Source organism: Amblyomma mixtum, chromosome 4, assembly GCF_055824585.1.
Source record: "Amblyomma mixtum isolate Tamu chromosome 4, ASM5582458v1, whole genome shotgun sequence".
Taxonomy (NCBI): domain Eukaryota; kingdom Metazoa; phylum Arthropoda; class Arachnida; order Ixodida; family Ixodidae; genus Amblyomma; species Amblyomma mixtum.
The window spans coordinates 104,996,794-105,018,545 of NC_143015.1; the positions used below are offsets into that span (position 1 = coordinate 104,996,794).

Sequence of the window (21,752 nt, forward strand, 5' to 3'; positions counted from 1 at the left end):
GTTTCTTTCCGACAAGGAAACGCTTTTCTAGTCTCCTAATCTGTAAATCTTGTTCGAGGATAACGCTGTTTGAGTGCTTCCTTATTTCAAATGCTTTATCTAATCTTCTCTGTTATATTGCCTGGTTTCATGCAGTAAACTTCGGTTGTAAGTTAGGTTCTGGTGGTGAAAAACATTTTATTAAAAGACCTAAAACAAAACAAATAATTATGCAGCAGCATTGCGGGCGGCCTTCAGGCTGCCGGTTGTGGCGTCCAGGCCATGCCTAGTCGCGACGTCCTCTGCCCAGGTCACCAGCCGAAGTTGGATATACGGCTCGGTGCTGGACAAAGCAGCCTCCCACTGCTGCGGACTGTTTAGGTGCCAAGAGGCAGGGGGCAAGTGTGGTGGGCAGGAGAATAAGATATGAGCGTAGTCGGCTCTTGGGCTCTCACATAAGAGGCAGGCCGGCGAGTACTCTCCTGACGTGCGGGGGTGAGAAAGGGTGGGCCTGAAGGTGGCGCCGCAAGCGTTGGTGCTGCTGGGAAAGGGATTTGTGCGCACGGGGCAAAGTGAGACGAGAAAGGTGCTAATGTAAAGTGTAAGTTAGCGCGCGTCCTGTGTCTCCCTTGTGTCCGTGTCTTTTAAGTGTTATGTGACAAGTGAACCATCACCAACTCGCCCAAGCTTCTACTCTACCGATTCTGATGTGGAGTACACGCTGGGCTCCTTGGTGGCTTTGAAAGAGGGGAGCTTTTATGCGTAGCGTATTGCAATCACTCAGTTCAGCCCTTGGGCGCGGCCGGGCAGCCACCAAACCACGTGACGTGACGTCACGACAGCCGGAGGAAAAACCGTAGGTAAAGATTGTGGCGATTCTTGGTGAGAATTGCAAGCACAGTAAACAAGGAAAAAAAAAGAAATAAAAATACATAAAAAGAGACAAAAGAAAAGAAGAACGGCTGAGGATGGTGCCGGTTGCCACCAATCCAATTCATCCAATCCATCCAATCCCAATCCAATCCATCCAATCCCAATCCACCCAATCCCAATCCAATCCCAATCCAATCCCAACCCAACCCAATCCCAACATCCATCCATCCATCCATCCAATCCAATCCAATCCAATCCAATCCATCCATCCATCCAATCCATCCAATCCAATCCAATCCATCCATCCATCTCAATCCAATCCATCCCAATCCAATCCATCCATCCATCCATCCATCCAATCCAATCCAATCCCATCCCATCCAATCCAAATCCAATCCAAATCCATCCATCCATCCATCCAATCCAATCCAATCCCATCCAATCCCATCAAATCCCATCCAATCCAATCCCATCCCATCCCATCCAATCCCATCCAATCCAATCCCATCCATCCCATCCAATCCAATCCAATCCATCCATCCATCCATACGTCACGGAGGAAAAGCTGCTGAGAAAATCGAGTGCCGCCAAGCAATACCTCGCGCAAAAAGACCGCGCAATATGCAACGCATTCTTGGCTTAACTAATCTAAGCCTGGGCATCGTTTTGAAATGGTAATCAAAACACTGGATCTTTTGCAGCCAAACTTAATAACAAAGAAATGTCACACCCAACAATCAGAGTAAGCGTACAACCAGTGAGCGACGTTATGTTTCTATTTACGCGAAAGGGTTTACGACGCTCATATCGATGAAATTCAATGGCAGAAAAGAACTTGTCTGGCCCATTAGAAAATTCAACTGAAAACCGCTAAACGACTACATCAGTCGTAAGAAGATTTTGTTCAATGTAAGAAGAACATCAAACGTGGGGAATAATAATAAAAACAATGTTTTGAAAAATGGAATGAAAGATTCGACAAGCGTATCATTGCAAGTGGGGAATACTTTGAAGGAGATTGAAGGTCTGTGCCTAAAATGTGAACAAGTAAGTTCAAACAAAAATAAGTCCGGTTTCTTTTGGGTACCCCCTCGTATGCGGACGACATCACCATGTGGAATAATACACTGGTATGTACACTGATACGTGCGTCTTAAATCCCGAATTACAAGAAAAAGAGCTTTTACAACATTAACCTGAACCAAACAGTACCTTTTGCTGGGCGAGTTGGTGTGACATTGTGTTCAGGAAATTAAAAACAGCGCTAAATTGTACACAAACCACGTCCTGTCCGTCTTTCTGTGTGGTTTTTGCACAATTTAGCGCTGTTTTTACTTTCCTGAACATCATTACTTATCTTGTGCGGTTATATAATTTTTCTCGCCACATGGGAGCGAAAACGCTCTTTATTCTAGTAATGCTTCTTCACTCCGATAATTCATATTCTCGGACACAACATGTATTTACCTCCGGTAGTGGTGACGGTATGGCCTTCACTTGTTGGTGGCACAACTGCATTAAAAACAAAATAAGATATTATTGCTTTTTAGGCCTACAAGGCATATAAAGAAATGCAGCAAAACCAATTGCGCGAACTAAGCCTAAGGGGCCGGAGACAAGTGGCATAGAAAAAGTATTGCTGTCAGAAAAAAAGCTTGCCTGAGTGCACATGCATACGGGAAAAAATTCGATCCATATTGTGCAGTGAGTCCTGCATAGTAGAAGCCTCTCAATACAGGTTTCGATTGCGACGGTTTTGTAGATCGAAACGCCAGCTTCCCTAGGAGGAACAGCTACAGCCCACTAACAGGCACACAGGTATCAACAGATGCAAAGCGAAATGTAACACACAAGTCTGAGGTGCAAGTAGTTCATCTCTCGAAGTACACACCAGAAAATGGACAGTTTTAGGCTCTTAAATCTCACAACTTTGAGGCAGCTTAACTTACAAAAACTAGCTCGAAGATTTCTTGGATCTGAGGTTTTTTTTAAATTATGGTATTACAGCGTTTGGGAAAATAATCTGGCAACATTAACCTGCCGCTGGAAACACGACCGGTAACACGCAACACTTATAGCTTCGGGGAGCTGTGTCAGGGTTTCCAGACTCAGGCCAAAATTAACTCTCGCAAAAATATTTCAGTAACGAAGTAGTATTGTTGTACAGAACATTGAGCATCGTGGGCTAAATGCGCAACTGCATGCGGCTCGTAGCCGACTGAATATGTTACAGCTATCTTTGCTTCGCATGTACAGCTAGGCAGGAAATCTTCAAAGTTATTTGGTTTTTTAATGCGAACGCATTTAGATTGTTCCACAAAAAATTTCCGGCTTCTCTGGCACAGTATTTTCTCACTGGCCGAGTGAAGTCACGTGACCCTGTGACGTCCTCACAACCTACCCACTGTGGCAGTTCATAACTGGCTGATTGGATTGAGAGGTCACGCGACCATGTGACGTCAAAACATGCCCATGGTTGCAGGTGGCAACCTGGTAGAAAACCTGACGAGTCTACCGAGTAGAAAATCATAAGACCCCCAAAATTTGGAAGCTGCTCCCTTCCCCTCCCCCCGAAAATTCCCAAGGAGCCCTAAAATTAGACCCAGACTAGAAAATGGACAAATTTTGGTTGGTTTGGTTGGTTTACGGGGTTTAACGTCCCAAAGCGACTAAGGCTATGAGAGACGCCGTAGTGGAGGGCTCCGGAAATTTCGACCACCTGGGGTTCTTTAACGTGCACTGACATCGCACAGCACACGGGCCTCTAGAATTTCTCCTCCAAAGAAATTCAACCGCCGCTGCCGGGATCGAACAAGCGTCTTTCGGGTCAGCAGCCGAGCACCATAACCACTGAGCCACCGCGGCGGCATTCATTCACACATTACTAGTAACGTTCTTTCCGTAAGCCTGAACAAGCTATTGCGGTGTCGGCGACATTGCCAATCGTCCTGCGCTGTCGTCTATGCATCGGCTATGTCGAATGGTTCGAGTTGTTTGCGCAAACAGAAGCACAAGCGTGTTTTTTGCTTGGTGGTGGTCCCCGGCTACTTACCGCCTCGGCTCGGTGCCTGCGCCAGAATCGCGGACGCGGCGCTCGGGACTGGTGCTGGCTCGGCAGCGCTTCCTTGCCAGCCTCGGTAGCGCCGATGCCGGACATGTTACTCGTGCTGGGCTCCCCGGACCCCGTTCGGGCATCGTCCCACTGAATGCACAGAAACGATGACTGCAAGAAGAGAATGATTGTGCACACTTGGTCGCTCATTTTCCGATGAGACCAGGAAAAAAATTTCATTATTAAGCCCAGGCGCAGTTTTTGTTATGGAGTTTGGGGGCGGGGAACATGCTACAAAAGAAAAATAAGGAATACAATTAGCTTGAGGTTTATAGGGATCGAAAAAAATTTAATCAGATCAGTTTTATTATCACAGCTAGTAAAAAAATACATGCGAATCATATGGGTCCTTAGCCTTCTCGGCTAGATTTGGGCCCATGTGGGAGTTTCAAAAAATAATTACAGCGAACAAGTGTCTTTCGGGTCAGCAGCCGAGCACCATAACCACTAAGCCAGCGCGGCGGCGTGAAATGGACAAATGTGGATAAAGGTTGATTACTGGGTGGGATAGTCCCACAGGTAACCATACGAAGGTACTCAAACATTCTAGAAGGGAGTGACTCATGCATATCCTTTAAGGGCAATGGAACCTGTTCCATCCGGAGTTTTGACGCGAAAATCACAAGAACAGCATTAGACACTCATTGTAGACATTGTATCAGACAATCTAATTGCTACTGCATTTTCCTTTTTTAGGACTGTGGTTCAAGTGTTTTTCCTTTTGCAGACACTACGCCAGCCGCTTCGAAAGGTCAGCGCGGCTGCGCGCTGAACCAATACCTCCTAGAAAGACTTGAGGCCTGCGCGCTGCGCGAGTGACGTCACATCCAGTAGGCGGATGGCCGCGTCGCTCGCTACCTCCGCCGCGCTTGGTGTCGCTTTTTTAGGATGGTTTAGTCGCTCTCTATCAACCGCTGTATTAAGCGCGAGTGCGACCGCTTTGCAAGCGTACAAAAAGATAGGCGTGCGCTCATTTATAAAGAAAGGAAGAGCCTGCTGTGAAATAACTAGGGGCCTGGTCAGCTGCAGTGCACTCTTTAGAGAAGTAAGATTGACAAAATACTCTAGGTGAGTGAATAACTGATAGAAAACGCGAGAATTCTGCAGTGCAGTTGTTTCGCTTCGCTGGCTTCGGCTTCAGCGGCGTGCGTCACGTGAATTCGGGATGATGGAGGCAACAGCAACTCGATCGTCACCTTCGTGCAAACTGTGTAATGGTGCCTATTGCAGCATTCTACAATTACTGCTCCCATGGGGAGTTTATTCTTTGCTGATAATTCAAGAATGAGGCAAAATTTAGTCGGCAATCAAAAGACAAATGTCGGTTTATTGGTCATGGGCATGGAAAGGCGCTATAAATAAATGTAAGACAATATAATATACATACAGTAAACAGAACTAATGAAGCATCAAGGTAACAAAATTGAACTGCCAGGTAGTAACCACAGATTTGTAAAACAAACATACCCTTTAAATATGAAAACATAAATTGTACTCATGGTCACACTTAAGACTTAGACCATGTCACATACAGTAGAACAGGTCACTGCAACAAACATCAAGGAAACGAAGGCAGTCATGGTTCGCAGTCCAAAATAACACAAAACTTTTAGCAACATACGGTTAAGCACAAAACATATATGATGAAAAACAATTGCAATCGACTAGAATGAGGAACTTGGTTACTTCCCATAATATGGCACTGCGAGAACAAATCAAAGCAATAAACACTCCACATACAAACAAGCACATGCTCCTCTCTTCTTTTGGAACACTGTGGTGTGGACAGGTACGATGGGCAATCCTTGAATATTGAAGGCACAGCGCTAGGGACCAGTCGTGGCACCGGCAAAGTAGTCTAGATAACCTTTCCAGTCCTTGGGTCATGATAGCCGGTTTTTTTTTAATAAAGCTCTCATGGAAGTGCAGCGCACAGACCTGCAAAAACGAAAACAGGGGACTGTACCACAAAAAGATACCAATGTGTCTCCGAAAGACATTAATTATGTATACGTGCTCAAGGTAGTTTTTTTTTGGTATTGGCAGATTCTTTCCTGATGCAAGCACAGGCTGAAAGAACACTTTTCGCAGAAAACACATGGTATTTGGTGTTTAACGTCCCAAAGCAGCTCAGGCTATGAGAGACGCCGTAGTGGAGGACTCCGGATAATTTCGACCATCTACGGTTCTTTAACGTGCACGCGTCTGTCGACACTCCTGCCGACGCGTCTGTCGACACGGCTGCCGACGCGTCTGTCGTCACTCGTGCCGACGCATCTGTCGACACTCCTGCCGACGCGTCTGTCGACACTCCTGCCGACGCGTCTGTCGACACTCCTGCCGACGCATCTGTCGACACAGCTGCCGACGCGTTTGTCGACATTACTGCCGACGCATCTGTCGACACGGCTGCCGGCGCGTCTGTCGACATTCCTGCCGACGCGTCTGTCGACACGGCTGCCGACGCGTCTGTCGGCATTCCTGCCGACGCGTCTGTCGACACGGCTGCCGACGCGTCTGCTAAGGACAGTATGAGGCATGAAAGGCTTTCGCGCCTTAATATGAACACGAAAGAATTTCGCTTGTCAGCCGTAGGAAGCGTTCTGAGAGTCGCCTCGTCCTTCTATGCGGCACAACGGATTCTAGGCCTAACGCTCAATATGCTCGCACTGACAATGAACTTTGCGCAGCGTAAAAGCGGGCATGAAGGTACACAACGAAGCCGCCGCGGTGGCTCAGTGGCTATGGTGCTCGGCTGCTGACCCAAAAGACGCGGGTTCGATCCCGGCCGCGGCGGCTAGAATTTCTTTGGAGGAGAAATTCTTGAGGCCCGTGTACTGTGCGATGTCAGTGCACGTTAAAGAACCCCAGGCGGCCGAAATTTCCGGAGCCCTCCACTACGGCGTCTCTCATAGCCTTAGTCGCTTTGGGACGTTAAACCCCATAAACCAAACCAAACCAAAGCTAATTAAAGCAGTTCTTACCCTTGAAGAAGCTGTAACTTGGTAATCCTTGCGTGGTATTGCACGCAGCCACTTGTTCCGCTGGGCGTCGTCCTTCGGAAATGAGCAGACTTGAATTTTCGAGTCTTCGTCGTAGTTTCCCCGGCATTTCGGCACACAGCACTTGTAAGGCATGCTGATAGCCGCACTTCACTCCTTCACAACCACCACGCGCGCCGATCATGCGCAGGAACGCGCACTCAGTGCAGAAACACAGAACAACGCCAGAACGATGCACGCAACGGCAGGCTTCCTGCCGCTGGTCCGCGCGCGCCGACTGCGGGGTTCGTCGGTTCGTTTCGTGCGCGCGCGCCTCCCGACCCTCGAAGAGGCGATCGCCTACCGGAAATGACGTTGCTCACGTGACATTTGGGAGCGCGCAGGCCTGAAGTCTTTCTAGGAGGTATTGGCTGAACCGCGCCACCACCGCTTCGCCAGCTGTGCGTATGCGCGGAGTGACGTCATAGCCCGCAGCTGGTGTGCACGCCCCGCACCTCGCGGCTGCTCTGACGGCAGAGCAGGCGCCGCCCGCCTTGTCAGTTGTGCGCATGCTCGGAGTGACGTCAGAGAACGCAGCTGGTGAGTGCGCCCCGCGCCTATATTATGGTAGCATTGCGAGCCTTGAGCGTGGCAGCGCCGTAGCCACCAAGGAGGATATATAAAACTTGCTGGAGTGGAAGCCGCCTATACGCGCCTATGCGGGAGAGTGAAGCCTTGGCGGCCATCTTGCCAGTGGCAAAAAGCAGCAGTGCGCAACCGCGCTCGTGCTTCTTCGCGCTGCCTATGAAGTTGCTCGCGTTTACAAAACAATGAAAGCAGGCGGTTGGGGTTGTAAATGTTTATTTTTCATCCATCAGCAGCCAACTGGCATGTAGAAAGCAGTTAACCTGAACAAATATTAAGGAAAAAAAGCTTAATAATCAGACGCACAGTAAAAATAATGGTGAGAGGCAACCTACTGGTGATTGAAGATAATCACCCTTGACAGAACTGGTCTGACTTTATTCTTGATCAATTCCCGATTTCGTTCCTTTGTCATGTGGTGTATCCTCACTTTCACGTACTCTTCAGCGATTTTTTTGCACAAATTGTAGATATATGATTGTCAAGCGGATCGAAGTCAAGGATGTGCTCCTCCAGTTTCTGGAACCACTTTTTCTCTGAGGACACACCCAGGACTTCCAAGATAAGGTGTTTTGCCCTTGCCAGCACCGTTGTAATGGCATCACATTCAGCCTGCAGCCGTCGCAGCCCCTTCTCAACTGCTTCACACAGGCCAATGACGTCTTGCGACGGCGAAGCAAGTCCACCCCGGCTCTTCTGCTTAATTAAAGGCGCAAGCGCATCAGAGTGCAGGGCTGTGATGCACTGATCGCATGTTGTCGTTGCACTAAGTTTTCGCACAATGAAGCCTGCTATATATGGCACCACGGCACCGACAAAAGCAGAAAGACTTTCGGGCCAGTCAATGCGATGTGTGTAGTCGTGGTCATCGGGCTGCAGGACTGATGACCTGCGCATGTCAGTGACCGTGCTTTTTGCATCTACCATGGCTACAGTAGTGGTTGAATTCAAGATGGAGACGATGTCAAGATGGAGACGAATTCAAGATGGAGACGGCCCGCTCCCACAGGCTCCGCAGCTCGGGATCTTTTGGAAACCTGCCAGTAATTTAGGCACTATTATTTGTTGCACACATCTACCACATCAGTTTGCGCCGCTCGACAACGCGCGCGTAGGGCTCAATTGAACACGTTTTCGTGTACTTACAGGTGGAATGTGAGGCCACAACCCTTCTTCAGCCTGTTTGCACATCCGTAGGCAACGCAAGAGGCAACCATTATCAAACCGTTGGTGTTTGCATGCCCGTCGCGTCAGCTTGCACTCAAACAGCGCGCCACAGCAGCAGCGCGAGCCGGCGTCAAGCGCGCTTTCTGCCACTGGCAAGATGGCGGCGGCCGGCTTCACTTGACAAGCGCCCCCTCCACTCCAGCAAGTTTTATATATCCTCCTTGGTAGCCACCGTTCCGTGCAGTAGCTGGTCACGTGGTTGGTCACGTGGTGCGGAGCAGCTGCCGGAGTCGGCGAAACCGAGTGGAGGAGGTGAGAAGGGGAGAGTGAATCCATGTCCAGGGGCGAAGATGAAGAAGGAACGCCCAGCGAAACGGAGCGAAGAAAGACTGACTTTGCAATTCGACTGAGCGAGTTCCACTCGGCCAGCTGTAGCTATCTCGTCACTCCAGGTTTAATCGGAGCCAATTTTTTTCTGTAAAAATTTGAAGTTTTCTGAATTCCTTGTTGAGGCACAGTAGCACGCTATAGACACCTCCTGCTTCTTAGTCTCATTTGCTAGTTACCACAACAACTCAACAAGTAGCTGTAAAAAAACCCTTCGTTTTCATGTTCGTCATTCGACGCTGAGCATCGATGCTATGCTGTTCGCGCTATGAACATTATCGGCAAGTTGTGAGGTGAATAAAATAATTCGGGCGTCAGAACGCTAGAGCTGAAATCCCAACCACTGTTCGCTTGTACTAAGAAACGATTGCTCACCGGGACTGTAGTGGAACGAATGATGGGATGGACAGTTTCCCAGAGGGGGCGTCCATGAGCGACGCTGATGTTTCACACGAAGAAGCGGGGCTTCGGCTCCCCTGCATAGGGTAAATCGTACCTGAGAATTTGTCACACATAAAAAACATTACCAATGACGGTAAGACTGCAATGTTACTCGGAACGAACCGCACTTGCTTTGGGGCTGCTTAAATAGCAACTGCAGTAATTTTTCAGTGGTTGATTTATGTTGCCGAGGGCTTTCAAATTAGAGTACGAGAAAGCCCTTATACTCACTTTATACATTTGCTCATGCTGTTAGTTCTGCCCTTTTTTTTCTCGCAGGAAATTTAAACATCTTTAAAATACTTGTTTTCAAATACAAAAAAAAAATAGTTGTGCATAAGCAAAAACACTGAAGCAGAACGGAAACTTCCGCGCACAGTCCAGAAGCTGTGACGTCAGCGAAGATGCGATGCCGCTCTTGGCAAGCAAACCACATGTGCAAGCTTCCCGCATTGCGCCAAAAGCCAGACAGCGAAATAAGAGCACAAATGACTGCCCAGACAACGTCAGTAAAAATGAATAACCGTCTACTGATGACCCACCGGCAAGAGAAAGGAGGCCTGATCAGGATGATCTGAGTGCCTTCACGAGAGGGAGCACTCGGAGGTAAACCTCTTTCTACTCCGAGTTACTGGATCCTCCTTAGAGTCAATGCCTAGATTGACTACAGTCCTGTAAGCATTTGTGCTCGAGTACCGTCGAGGGCAAAAGTAACAGACCCCTGCTTCAAGTTCCAGCCCGTGACACTTTACGTGGGGGTGTCACCTGTGAAAACATTTCTATGTTCAGACCGGTGCGGTGGGCTCGTTTCGACACCACAAATTCTTTGTTAGGCAGCGCCCCCACGCAGAGTGGCACGGCTCGAATCTTGGAGGCCGAGGGCGTCTGTTACTTTCACTCCCGATGGTAGAAAGCGGCTCCTGGGCAGATGAGCTGACCCTGAACATCGCGAAAAAATATCGGAGGGGACACTCAAGCCCCGCTTCAAGGGTACGACGCTAGAGCGTAATAAGTTAATGTCCATGCATACGGAATTTCTCGCTCACTACTTTACATTCATAGATCGCTGGTAGTCTTCATACCCCTTCAGGCGCAGCGGTTACGCGATGCGCCACTGCCCAGCGATGGCAGGTGCCTTGTGAGACCCAGGTTGTTCTTCCCGAGCAACCCCTCTCGATCAGTCCTCCGTTTAAATGGCACCTGCCAGGACGGGCAGTTTGCTCACAGTCCGGTGGGCAGGTAACGACCTTGATGGTAGCGAAGTTGGAACGACGTCACAAGGTCACGTGACCTGCTTGACAGGCGCCACATTTGCTTTCCGTGCTCGGGCACCGAGGCTTGAAACGATAGCCAACGGCGACGCGGACAATCTTTGCGACATGGGCGTAATAATGGTCTCGCGTTAAAAGTGATTCTACAGAGTGTTTGCATGCGGCCTTTCAGGCAGCGGTATTATAACCTGCGCTAGATTCGCAGCGCCAACTCACTGCTTTCCAATCAAATCAAATACACTCCCTATCCAAACGAAAGGCAAAGCCATTTGATCACAAATCTTGAAATACTCACCTTAAATATACACTGCCCCACTCGGAGACACTTTACCGCAAATAAAGAAATGGAAGTGTATAAACACTATTTTACACCATCTATACTTTTCTAATGCAAACTCTCTATATAATGCAAACATAATCCTTTCGAGTGACGCACAAAGTGACAGTTAAAGCATTGGGTCTACACTGACGGCTCTCAAATCAGTATGTAAACCTCACCACCGCTTCTGAGGAAAGGAAAACAAAACAATAAATAAAAATGTGAAAACAAAAATGACCCTACATACAACGAAGTCTATTTATCAACCAGAAATGAGAAAACGGCCTATGCATGCTCTACTGACCACCAGGATGCGAGACGATTAACATTGGCTGTTTTCCTTATTTTCTGTATGCGTTGCCGCAGCATCTCAACCAGGAAATATTCCTCGTACCGGGCTGCTTCGAGCAACGCCCCACGTGGCATGCCGCCTGCGCCTTCGATCTCGCTCCACGTGAGACCCGAGACTGAAACACGCAGGGACATGAGGCATGATGCGTCTGCCAGTTCTCCATGACAACGAAGTATCTGCGTCCAATATCCCTGCACAGAACGCGATAAATACGGTTAGGAACAGGTCCCAATAAGTTGTGAGGCGCAATTGTGTTTACCGAAGTGCAAAAAAAAGCAAAGCCTTCACTAATTTTTTCACCTTAAATGGCAACTGCACCACGTTTTGAGAGTTCCGCGAAATTCAAAGATTCAAATCTATACTGGCAGTAGGTAACGCACGCTAAGAGTTTTTCCGCAAGCATTTAGAATAGTGACGTAATCAAGGAGTGAATTAGGCTTCTCCTCAAAGCTCTGGGGGAGAGTGCATAACTTTGGTGCGACGTCACAGAAGGAAAGATTTCAAACTATGACTGCCATCAACCACACCCCGCCGTGCCTAGTTTGATGCTGCCAAAAAACTCTCGGCAGGCTTTGCCTTCGGGGACTGCTTTTTTTTTCTTTCACAGTAAGTGTTTATGTGTTGGATATGTACCAGCACCTTCAATAACGTTATTATGCGCCCCCCACTTGGCGCTGTACGCTGCCGAGAAGCGTGAAGGCTGCAATTTTAGTCGTCGATTACGTCACCACTTAAAACGCTAGCCCAAAAGGACTTCATATGCTTTACCTGCAAGTTTCACACATTCGACCCCTTTAAGCTCATTGATTTTTAAGCATGCAATTACCCTTTAACTACCAGCAATTTTGTGATCGGTGCGAGCATATTTATCGCGCCTTTCGCTTTCAGCGGCGACGTCACGTTTTTTTGTTTCACGTCTCCTTGAGCGACCAAAGTCCGTCGTAAAAAATACGCGAGTTAGTGAACCCAGCTCGTTCATATGCTGCAGTGGCAATGGACAAAGGGTATTCCCAAACTAGGAACAACCTAAGCAGCAGAACAGTTAATTGGCAGATTAGGCTCGACTCACGTCGCTAGAAAGCAGTAGCTGTGCCAACCACCAGCGGCTTAACATTGCTTCGCGATCTCGCGCCGTCCGTGTCGACGGCGGTGCACATGAACGGCGGCCTGACTGGACTGAATTGTACTGGACTCGATTGGATTGGACTGCATTAGAATAGATCAGATTAGATGGCTTCACTCTAGTCCACTGTAGGACTAGAATATTGATTGGGCCAATTACACGAGCTGCTTGGCAAGACATCGATGAGTTACTGGCTTAGAGCGAATATGAGATAAGGCAAGCATTTAGAGTTTTGAACTGAAACTGAGTGGTACACCGATTCTTTTTTTTTCCTCTTTTTTTTTCGGCGTCAATCCTGGGCATATAGGCAGTGTTTAACACAACACTGTTTAGCACCGACGAACAGATGCGCTACTCTTGTGCCCAATGCCCCCGGAGCTAAATATTTTCGCGTTGAAATTTAGTAATGCAAATAAGTTACAGTAAAATAGCTGCAAACTGACATTCCTGCTTCAGGTTGAAGTGCTGAAGTTTCTGAACCATGCCAATCCGTCGTTAGCACCGATGTACCACGAGCGGAGGAACGCCTTCGCTGTAACAAAGCAACAATATGTATACGGATGCGTTTAAAGACTAATGTAACTTATGGTGAAAACCTTCTTAACCTATACGAAAATGTATTGTTGAGTACTCAAGCAGATAACAACGCTTACATCAGAGCATTTCCTATTTCTTGTCGGTATACCATAATTATATGCTCTAGGAAGCCCTGAAGCCATAGCTTGAAATGGGACCGCCTACATATCGGTATAGATAAAAAGGCTCTTTCAAATGCATGTGAAGGGTTATAGCTTGCAAGAATTCGTCCAGTGTTCCTGTGCTGACTCGTTATAACGACTATCGTAGCTCAATACAGATGATGGGAAGCACACATAGTTTCTCATAAATATCATAGATGTTCCAACATGATATCCTTTTTATGTCGATATTTTTTATTGGGGGCAGATTATTATTTCATCTTCACTTAAATTAGCGGTTCTCAGCTATGACAGTCTATATTGTTCTTTAGATAATCGGCTTCTTTAGATAATCGAACGAGTTTTTGAAGCTATTTCTAACGGTTTAGGTTTAGGTTTATGGTAGTTTAACGTCCCAAAGCAACTCAGGCTATGAGGGGCCCCATAGCTGAGGGTTCCGGAAATTATGACCACCTGGGTTTCATTAGTGTGCACTGATGTCGCATAGTGCACGGGCTTCTAAAGAATTTCGCCTTCATCGAATTTCGACCGTCGCCGCGGAGCTACCAAGCTTTATTCGACGTTCGTGGTTCTCCGTTACATGTGCCAACGACGCAGAAGTTAAATCCCCATTAATAATTATTACATTACGAAGGCAGATCCACAGAGAACCGCAGATGCGATTGCAATGCTGAGAATCTCAGGCCAGGGGCAGCCATGAATCTACCAAAACAAGTGGCGAAGAGAAGAATCGTGGTATTCTGACAATCTTCCATTAACTATGTGGGTGTGCACTCGCACACAGCCTTCAACTACTGCGCATCTGGTCACCACAGCATTTCTTTTCATGGTACTGGCTACAGGTGGCATTGATTAGGCTATTTCTGGAAGGCTGATAGCGAAAGGGGGAAAGCGTGCACAAAACGCCGTCGGCGAAGAAACGCAATGCTGATTATTACTAATAGCTATCAGACCGTAGAGGGAGTAACGAAATGCTTAGTACCCGTCACATACATGGCGCCATAATTCTCGTAAAAAGATAAAAATGAGCAGAGCTACGATGTTTTATTTCGCCTATCTCTTATGTGCTAACCGAACATGGCGGTTAGTCAACGCCATGACACCGTTTCGTCAGGCTGTGTGGCACTGGTTATCTCAGTATTCGTGGGTTCAACTCGGAGAATTGCCGTAAGCTTCCATCGGCCTTTGCTAAAACTTATCGAAGACGCTAAGCCTCACAACCACTGTAAATTGCTCGCTCCGCATCTCTTTCACATGCTCGCAGTAGCTAGTGGAGTTGCAGCCAACGGCTGAGTGACAAGAGCTTAAAGACTGGCTTGGTATGTACCGATCAAAGCCCTTGATGGTGATTCTCGCAAAGTTGCCAGACAACTTCTAAAGGCTCCAGTGCTGACTACAATCATTCCAGGGCCTCGCTGTGGCCATCGCGCACATGTTCTTACATGGCTTTGCCTAGGAACACCCTCGAAGAGCTCAGACAAACAATGCAGCCGAATGGCGAAATTTTCGAGGAAACTGGGAATTGCAGGTACAGACTGAGCTAGTTGCTCATGCGACCACACTGGGCCAGTACGAAAGGATCTAAACAAAAATATTACAGAGCCAGCGCTTTTCAATGGCTACAGAGATAAAGTATCGTGACATTTCGTCACAGTCACTCACACGTCCTTCGTAGAAGGCGAAAGGATGCGCTGAAGACCTCCGCCAGCAGAGTTAGGGATCATGGGTGATCACTGACTCCTGATCACAGATCAGTAATCAGAATTAAGCCTCTATCGAAATTCGACCGCGGGAGCCGGGCTGGCATTTTGATTTGTATACAGTATGATAATTGTGTCCATGTATATTGTGTCGTCATTATTTTCAGTTTGTCACAGTTCCGCAAACAGAGAGTGAAGAAGCACTCTCAGCAGCAGTCTGCCCCTTCTGCGCCTTTCCGACCTTCCTTTATTCCATTTGGAGACTGCTGACACAATCACAACCTGCTAGTCAGAAGCGCTTCTACCACATTTATTTACTCCAGAATGCTGCAATCACGAAGGATTGCAGGACTAGACACGTGGTCACAAAAACAAAAACGAAGTGCAATGGGAGTCGCATGTCACATGACAAACCACGAAAAAACGGTGAACAGGCATTTACAATACTTTAAACATCACAAATGTTAACAAAACTAGGTCCTAAGCAAAAATAAGTAGCGGTCCCAGCTGTTTTTTCGAAATTATTTCTAAATGACACTAATGAATTTCTGAATTATTCGAGGCATAGCGGGGGACAGGAGAAAGTTAGGTGAGTGGATGAGATTAAGAAGCTTGCGGAGATACGATGGCTGCAGTTGGTAAAGGCGAGACATGTGAAAGGCCTTTACCGTGCATTGTGACCAGGCTGCGTATTAAGTGCAGGGTTTAAACATTTCTATTCCCCCATAACTCATAAAACTAGAGAACAGCTAAAGATATTGTTACAAGAAATGAATTCTAGTGTGAAGGCCTGCTTATGTCGGGTCCGTGTGCTGCAGAAGTGTGGGGCTCAGGTCAACCGCGCTGTGTACAACGATATAAAAACCTTAGGCACTTAGTCCTCGCTCTGATATTGAGGGTTGTGAGGCTGGAGTGAGAGAAGTGTGGTAGGTGAATCCGACCATTTGTGCCGGCTGTAGATAAAGCAGGCACCTCTTCCTTCTCCTATTTAAGTACGCGGACATTGTATTCTACCTTCTCGGAGCAATTTAACAAAAATTAACGGTCCGACAAACAAGAGGGTCATCGCCAAGTAGGTGGTTTATCGTGTAAAGCAATCTGACGTGGGAACCCCCACCGAACGCTTTAGAAAAGTGCATAAAAATCATGGACAGGTTCTCGGTCTTTGGTCTTTGAGTTAAACCATGAAGAGTTTCGGTGCGACGGTTGAGGACCATGCGGAATTGGATGGAGAAGACTCTTTACACTTCAAAATTAATGCTGCAGTATTTCGCAACATGTGCAGTTTAGAAATGTGCCGGTAGTTAAACGGGCAAAATGAGTCACACGATCCTGCATCTGGGGGTAATTGTGAACCAAGCGTCACCGCGGACTCTAGGTCCACACAATGACTTCCCACAAACATTTAAATGAACACTGTCCTGGCTAAGCTGCGACAGCGCTTACCCACTTCCTAAATTTATTTGCTCATTAAAGCACATTGATTACAGGCCTGAGGGGTAGTGGAGCTACAGATGAGCGAGAAATACGAGGGAGCTAACCGAGGGATAACGATTTACTTGTCCATCGAGTCTTAGCTAGATGCCACTGAAAACGCACTTACGGTGTCCACGGGAACGTCTTCCAGTCCGCAGTGTGTATAGTACTGGGGAAGAATAAAACTGAGTCTCATTAGCCTCCCATGCACTGGAAAGAAAGGGAGAGAGAGAGAGAGAGTGCAGAGAGGAGAGTGAGCCTGGTGGTTATTAGTGAGCAGCCATCGTGTGCATATAGGGAATGCCAATTTCTTACTGGTTTATTTGGCCTGAGAAGTTAAGGTGTTAGCTCACGTTCTAGCAGAGTTCTCAAAATATTCGTCGCGGCTTCCGAATAGTGCATCTTTTTTACTGTTACGTGCTGCTTTTTTTTCTCTGTCGAATTAAATGTTTTGAAAGGTCCACTCAGCAGGTTTTTATTTTGATGTGTTTTACCTAATTTTTTCTTGTAAGTTACAAAGCGATTGGGGCAGGTGGAGGACAGGGCAGGTGGTGGGGCAGGGCGCACTGAGCACCGCTATTTCCATCGACGCCACGGCGGTTCCGTAAATTACATGCCCCGCTTATGTGGTTTGCTTTTAACCACACACAATATACTTTTAACGTTAGTCTCAAAGTTCCTGCTCCAAGGATAACGGATGTATTGTAGAGACCATCATGATCATTTGCGGGCGCGTTAGTAACTATCGCAGTATCGCTGAAAAAAAAAAAGTTGCCGAATGGGCTCACAGTATGACCCTGAGGGCACAGTACAGCAAGTGGTTGCCACCTGTAGTGGTTTTAGCAATACCAACAGCATAGTGATCATTCCTCCATTCTGCCCTTAAAAACTGGTTATGTATTCGGCACGTGTTCTTTACGCGTTCTGGCGAGCCGAAAGTCTTTATAAACTCGGAGCCAGTGCGCACCAACACACGTACACAAAAAGCTCCCTTGGTTGCATGGTTTTTCGACAGCGGGAAAAGTAATATTCGTTTTTCACTGCTCTTAGCTTCGGTCACCAATGAAATTAATATACCTGACACTCACTGCTCAACGACGCTCCTGCCGGGTGGTCAGAGGATTGTGCTTGCGATTCCTCAGCCATCGCAGCGGTGGTCGACGGCTTCGGCGAAGAGTGCGGCTCGCAGAGGCTAAGCCTGGGGTTCCATCTGGCAATAGGAACGAACGCGACTCGGAATGGAGGTTTAACGTCCCAAAGCAACTCAGGCTATGAGGGGCGCCCTAGTGAAGGGCTCCGAAAAGTTCGACTACCTGGGGATCATTTTTTTATTTGTGGTGTCGATGCATGGGAGAATAATACTGGAATTATTTTGCCGATCAAAGACAATAACCAAGTGGACTGGACGGCTGTCAATTCCGGAGATTGGACTGTCATTCCACAGCTCAGTTGGAGAGCACCGGACGTGAAATTCAGAGGTCGTGGGCTCGGATCCCACCGGTGGCATGGTTGTTTTCGAAGCGTAAGCTTCACTATAGTCTTCGGGGCGCTTGGGGTTTGCACTTTTATTTGAGCTTCAAATAAAGCAAAGGGAAGCAAAGTGCAGAACAGGCCCCCTAGGAGAGTGGACACCTTAGCTGCGCTTCGAAACCGATGATCGGCCGTCGGCGTTCATTGTGTTCATTGGCGTTGGCGCTGACGTTTTTGACTGCGATGATTTTTTAGGAAAGGAAGTGCAGATAACTGGCTCCCTGGGTGAGCCAGTAGACGCCTGATTATCGCTTTGAGGAAGGTGGGTGGTATGAGCGAGATGTGGCCTGCCTGCATTAACGCTGACAAAGTTATGGCAGACACGCGGCACTGCAGGAATAGGCCGCAGCGTTCATTGGGTGAGCAAACTCTCGGAATCAATCATTAACTACCATTCTCCAGGGCGGCAGGGTGAGTACCGAGTGTCCAGAACGCACTCAACGTTTCAGAGGCCAAGCCACGTACAGGGTCTTGATATTATTATTATCATTCTCCCATGGATCAACGCCATAAATAAAGGAAAAATTCCCCAATGTGCAATGGTTTCAGTGGGTGTTGGCTTCCTTTATATGCGTGTCAAACGAGCCCCTCATTTCCCTTCTCTTGTTTTAAAAATATATGTATTACATTATTGTACAAGATCTTTGTATCTTTGGATAAGGCTGAGAAATTCTTGAGCGATGCTTATGTGCGACTTGATGCGTAAATGAGTTTCTAAAGGTTCAAGAACCTACGAACCCAATAAGAACTTCTCTTAAAAAAATGAAAAAAAAAAATCTGTATGATTCAATAATAACTTCATACACATTTTGTCCTACAAATACAAGAATATAAATTTTAGACAGTGTACGACCTTGTCTGACATGTGTATACTATTTCTATAAAATTTTATGACGCAGCTTTTATTAAGTTTTCCATGATACAGCTTTTTTTTATCACTTTTTCAGGAGGATTATCCTGTCTTCGTAGACAACAGCGGAAAATGCGCGTCCAGCATCTGAATATTCGAACCTTAGTGGTTGAGGAGGTTTTTCTTGTCCAGTAACCAGCCCACAGGTACTCTATGCTTTGACCCTTGACCCTATTCAAAAAGCTCTTGCACACGTTTAGACTATAGTTCGTGTAACAGTACTTTTTGCTGGGCTAGTTGGTGTGACATTGTGTTCAGGAAAGAAAAAAACAGCGCTAAATTCTACACAAACCACACAGAAAAACGGACGGGCGTTTTTTTTTTCTTTCCTGAGCACGTTTAGACCCAGCGTTCACTCGCAACGCAATTCCACAAAATATGAACAAAATGGTTAACCTTGGGAACGGCGTAGTAGAATGCGTGTAGACAGCCGGGTTATCGGCTCCTTGGACGGCTCGCATCGGCTGTGCTTGGTGGTCGGCTCCCGAACGCTGAAAGTGGAGGAAAATACAAAAATACGGGATAAACGGCCAAAGATTCTGCAAGCGGTCGGAACTGCGCAATGTATAAAAACCTTCGTTCTTGTGGCTCGTTTTTCGCGAGCTACAGGCTTACTGAAAGTTTTTGTTCGAACAAGAATCATGTTGCAGTCCCTCTTCGAAATTTGAGAATCGCGAGGTTGAACGCCCCGAAGCGACACATGTGCTATAAGTAGTGGTTTGACTGTTCGGTTTAAACCAAAAGGCACCAATAAATGTAAGCCGAATGCGGTTTTTGAAATTCAGTTTTAACCGAAAAAGCTCAGTATTCTCAGAGCAAGCCGCCATTGCCCTTGCTATAACCCGCACGGAAGCCCGGTACATTTTAAGCGATTCTAAAACTGAGATTCTAAATTTTGCTCGAGGCCGAGTCCATGTCCCTGCTTTTGGCATACTGGACTCGCCCGATGCCCCCCCGCCCCGCCAAGTGGAGCTGATATGGGTGCCCGCGCACTCCGGGAATCCCGGAAACGAGGCCGCCAACCTTTTAGCCCGAGGTTCTTTAAACCGGGCTCAGGTGGCCTCTGATCGGGGATTCACGAAGGAGCGCATGCACTCATTCAGTGAGCTGACCCAGGCGCACAGGGCCTTACGCCAGCTCTACCCCCCGCCCCACCCCTCCCTAGATAACAAACACGCAACACTCTGGCGCAGACTACAGACACACACACTCCCTTCACCCCTTACCCTAGCCCATTATCATCCGTCCTTCCCCACTCCGGCATGCACTCTATGCCCAGAACCCGTCGCCTCTTCCCTCCATATCATTTCCCTCTGCCCGGCGGGCCCTCCCCCGCGGGACCTAGAGAACCTCAAGACCTGGGAGGACTGGGAGACCCTGCTGCGCTCGGAGGACCCGGCCGTGCAGACCATCGCCACCGGCCGTGCTGCCAGTGTTATGGACCTTCGGAACATAAACACTTGAGTGCAGTGGGGTCGTGCGGGGACCCTGGGGCGTGCCCCGAATTCCTCTGTAAATAAAGTTTTCTCTCTCTCTCTCTCAGCGTCCGAGGCACAGCTGGCTAGCTGTCGAGTACGGGTTACATTCACAGTTCAAAATAACGTAGGAAAGCCAGAGGCGCGATGCGAGGGTTGTAATGTTAGATTAAGAGCGCAATTGTGAGATTTGAGGTATTGCTCGCCTTGCTTACGCGCCTCTGCAGAGCGGAGAGCACCACAACCTCATCCGAAGTTATGGCTAAGACCTGCTCATTCACTATTATCATCCAGTTAGAACAGTTAGCTGGCTAAGCAGGTTTATTAACTGCAAGCTCACACGAAACTGTGTATAGGCGGTGCAAATATAATTATCGAATTCCTCAAGTTGAAAGTGTGCGTGTGCTAGGTCTTCTACTTCATACATCTGGGACTGGGACTCCGTGGCTAAACGCGACCCGTAAATCGGCTCACGCTACTCTTGGTCTGATTCGACGCATAGCTATGCGCTCTGGCGGAGCGCGTTTTGATACTGCCCGTCAGCTCGTGCGCTCCATCCTTCAGCCGCGAATAGTGTACCAAGCGCAATTTCATCGCCTCACCCGACGACAGTGGGACTCCCTTGAATCAATCAATCGGGAGGCTATGCGCGCCATAACTTATCTTCCGCGTATCACACCCATACCCATTCTGCAAGAGTACGCTCAACTTAATACATTGAGTGAACTTATCGACCAGCGTGAGGCAAACAGAGCACGCAAGATGTCGCTTCAGCTTCATCGTTTACAGACTCTTCCCCCATGGTCATACTGTCAGCTCACAGACAATCGCCCCTCTGCTTCGACGCCGATATCAGCCGCTCATCTTTCTTCAGGGTGCATAATATACACCGATGCATCACACACAGCAGTGCAGGGAGTTACTGCAGTTTACAGTCCCTCACATCCTCATCTGAACTCCCGCGCTACATATAGCACGGATACTTGCTCCCCCCTGGCCTTGGAGCTTCAGGCGATACACAATGCCATTGCTTCCCTTCCACTCGTACCTACTTTCGATATTGTACACATTTACACCGACTCCCTTGCCGCCCTTAAGCAGCTTAAGGCTGTCCGGCGCACATTCCAAGTTACACAATCCATTCACCAACTTTGCACAAAATACCCCTGTCCTGTGCGTATACACTGGATTCGCGGGCATGCCCAGGATCCGCATAATATTCATGTGGATGCAATGACACACCTTGACACATCCGATATCCCGCCACCTTCCCCTCTTCCCTCAGATCCGTTCCTGTCCCATGTTTCCGAGAA

At 47.8% G+C, this 21,752-nt stretch overlaps 1 protein-coding gene across 33 annotated transcripts in view; it reads right to left on the reverse strand.

Moving 5' to 3' along the window:
• The window catches only part of LOC149347687 (uncharacterized), a 99,276-nt gene that overhangs the window by 48,895 nt on the left and 28,629 nt on the right, over window positions 1-21,752 (reverse strand). For 13 of the 33 annotated variants that reach the window (XM_089587312.1, XM_089587316.1, XM_089587315.1 and 10 more), the window contains exons 1-3: window positions 9,520-9,620; window positions 3,905-4,075; window positions 2,320-2,364 (exon numbers count right to left, since the gene is read on the reverse strand). In XM_089587312.1, coding sequence (XP_089443438.1) covers window positions 2,320-2,364; window positions 3,905-4,009 — 150 coding nt within the window. In that variant the 5' untranslated portion in view covers window positions 4,010-4,075; window positions 9,520-9,620. Of the gene's footprint in view, window positions 1-2,319; window positions 2,365-3,904; window positions 4,076-9,519; window positions 9,621-11,549; window positions 11,719-16,651; window positions 16,731-17,601; window positions 17,735-19,360; window positions 19,456-21,752 lie in introns of those variants that run through there. The other 20 variants (XM_089587293.1, XM_089587295.1, XM_089587292.1 and 17 more) reach the window with 12 other exon arrangements.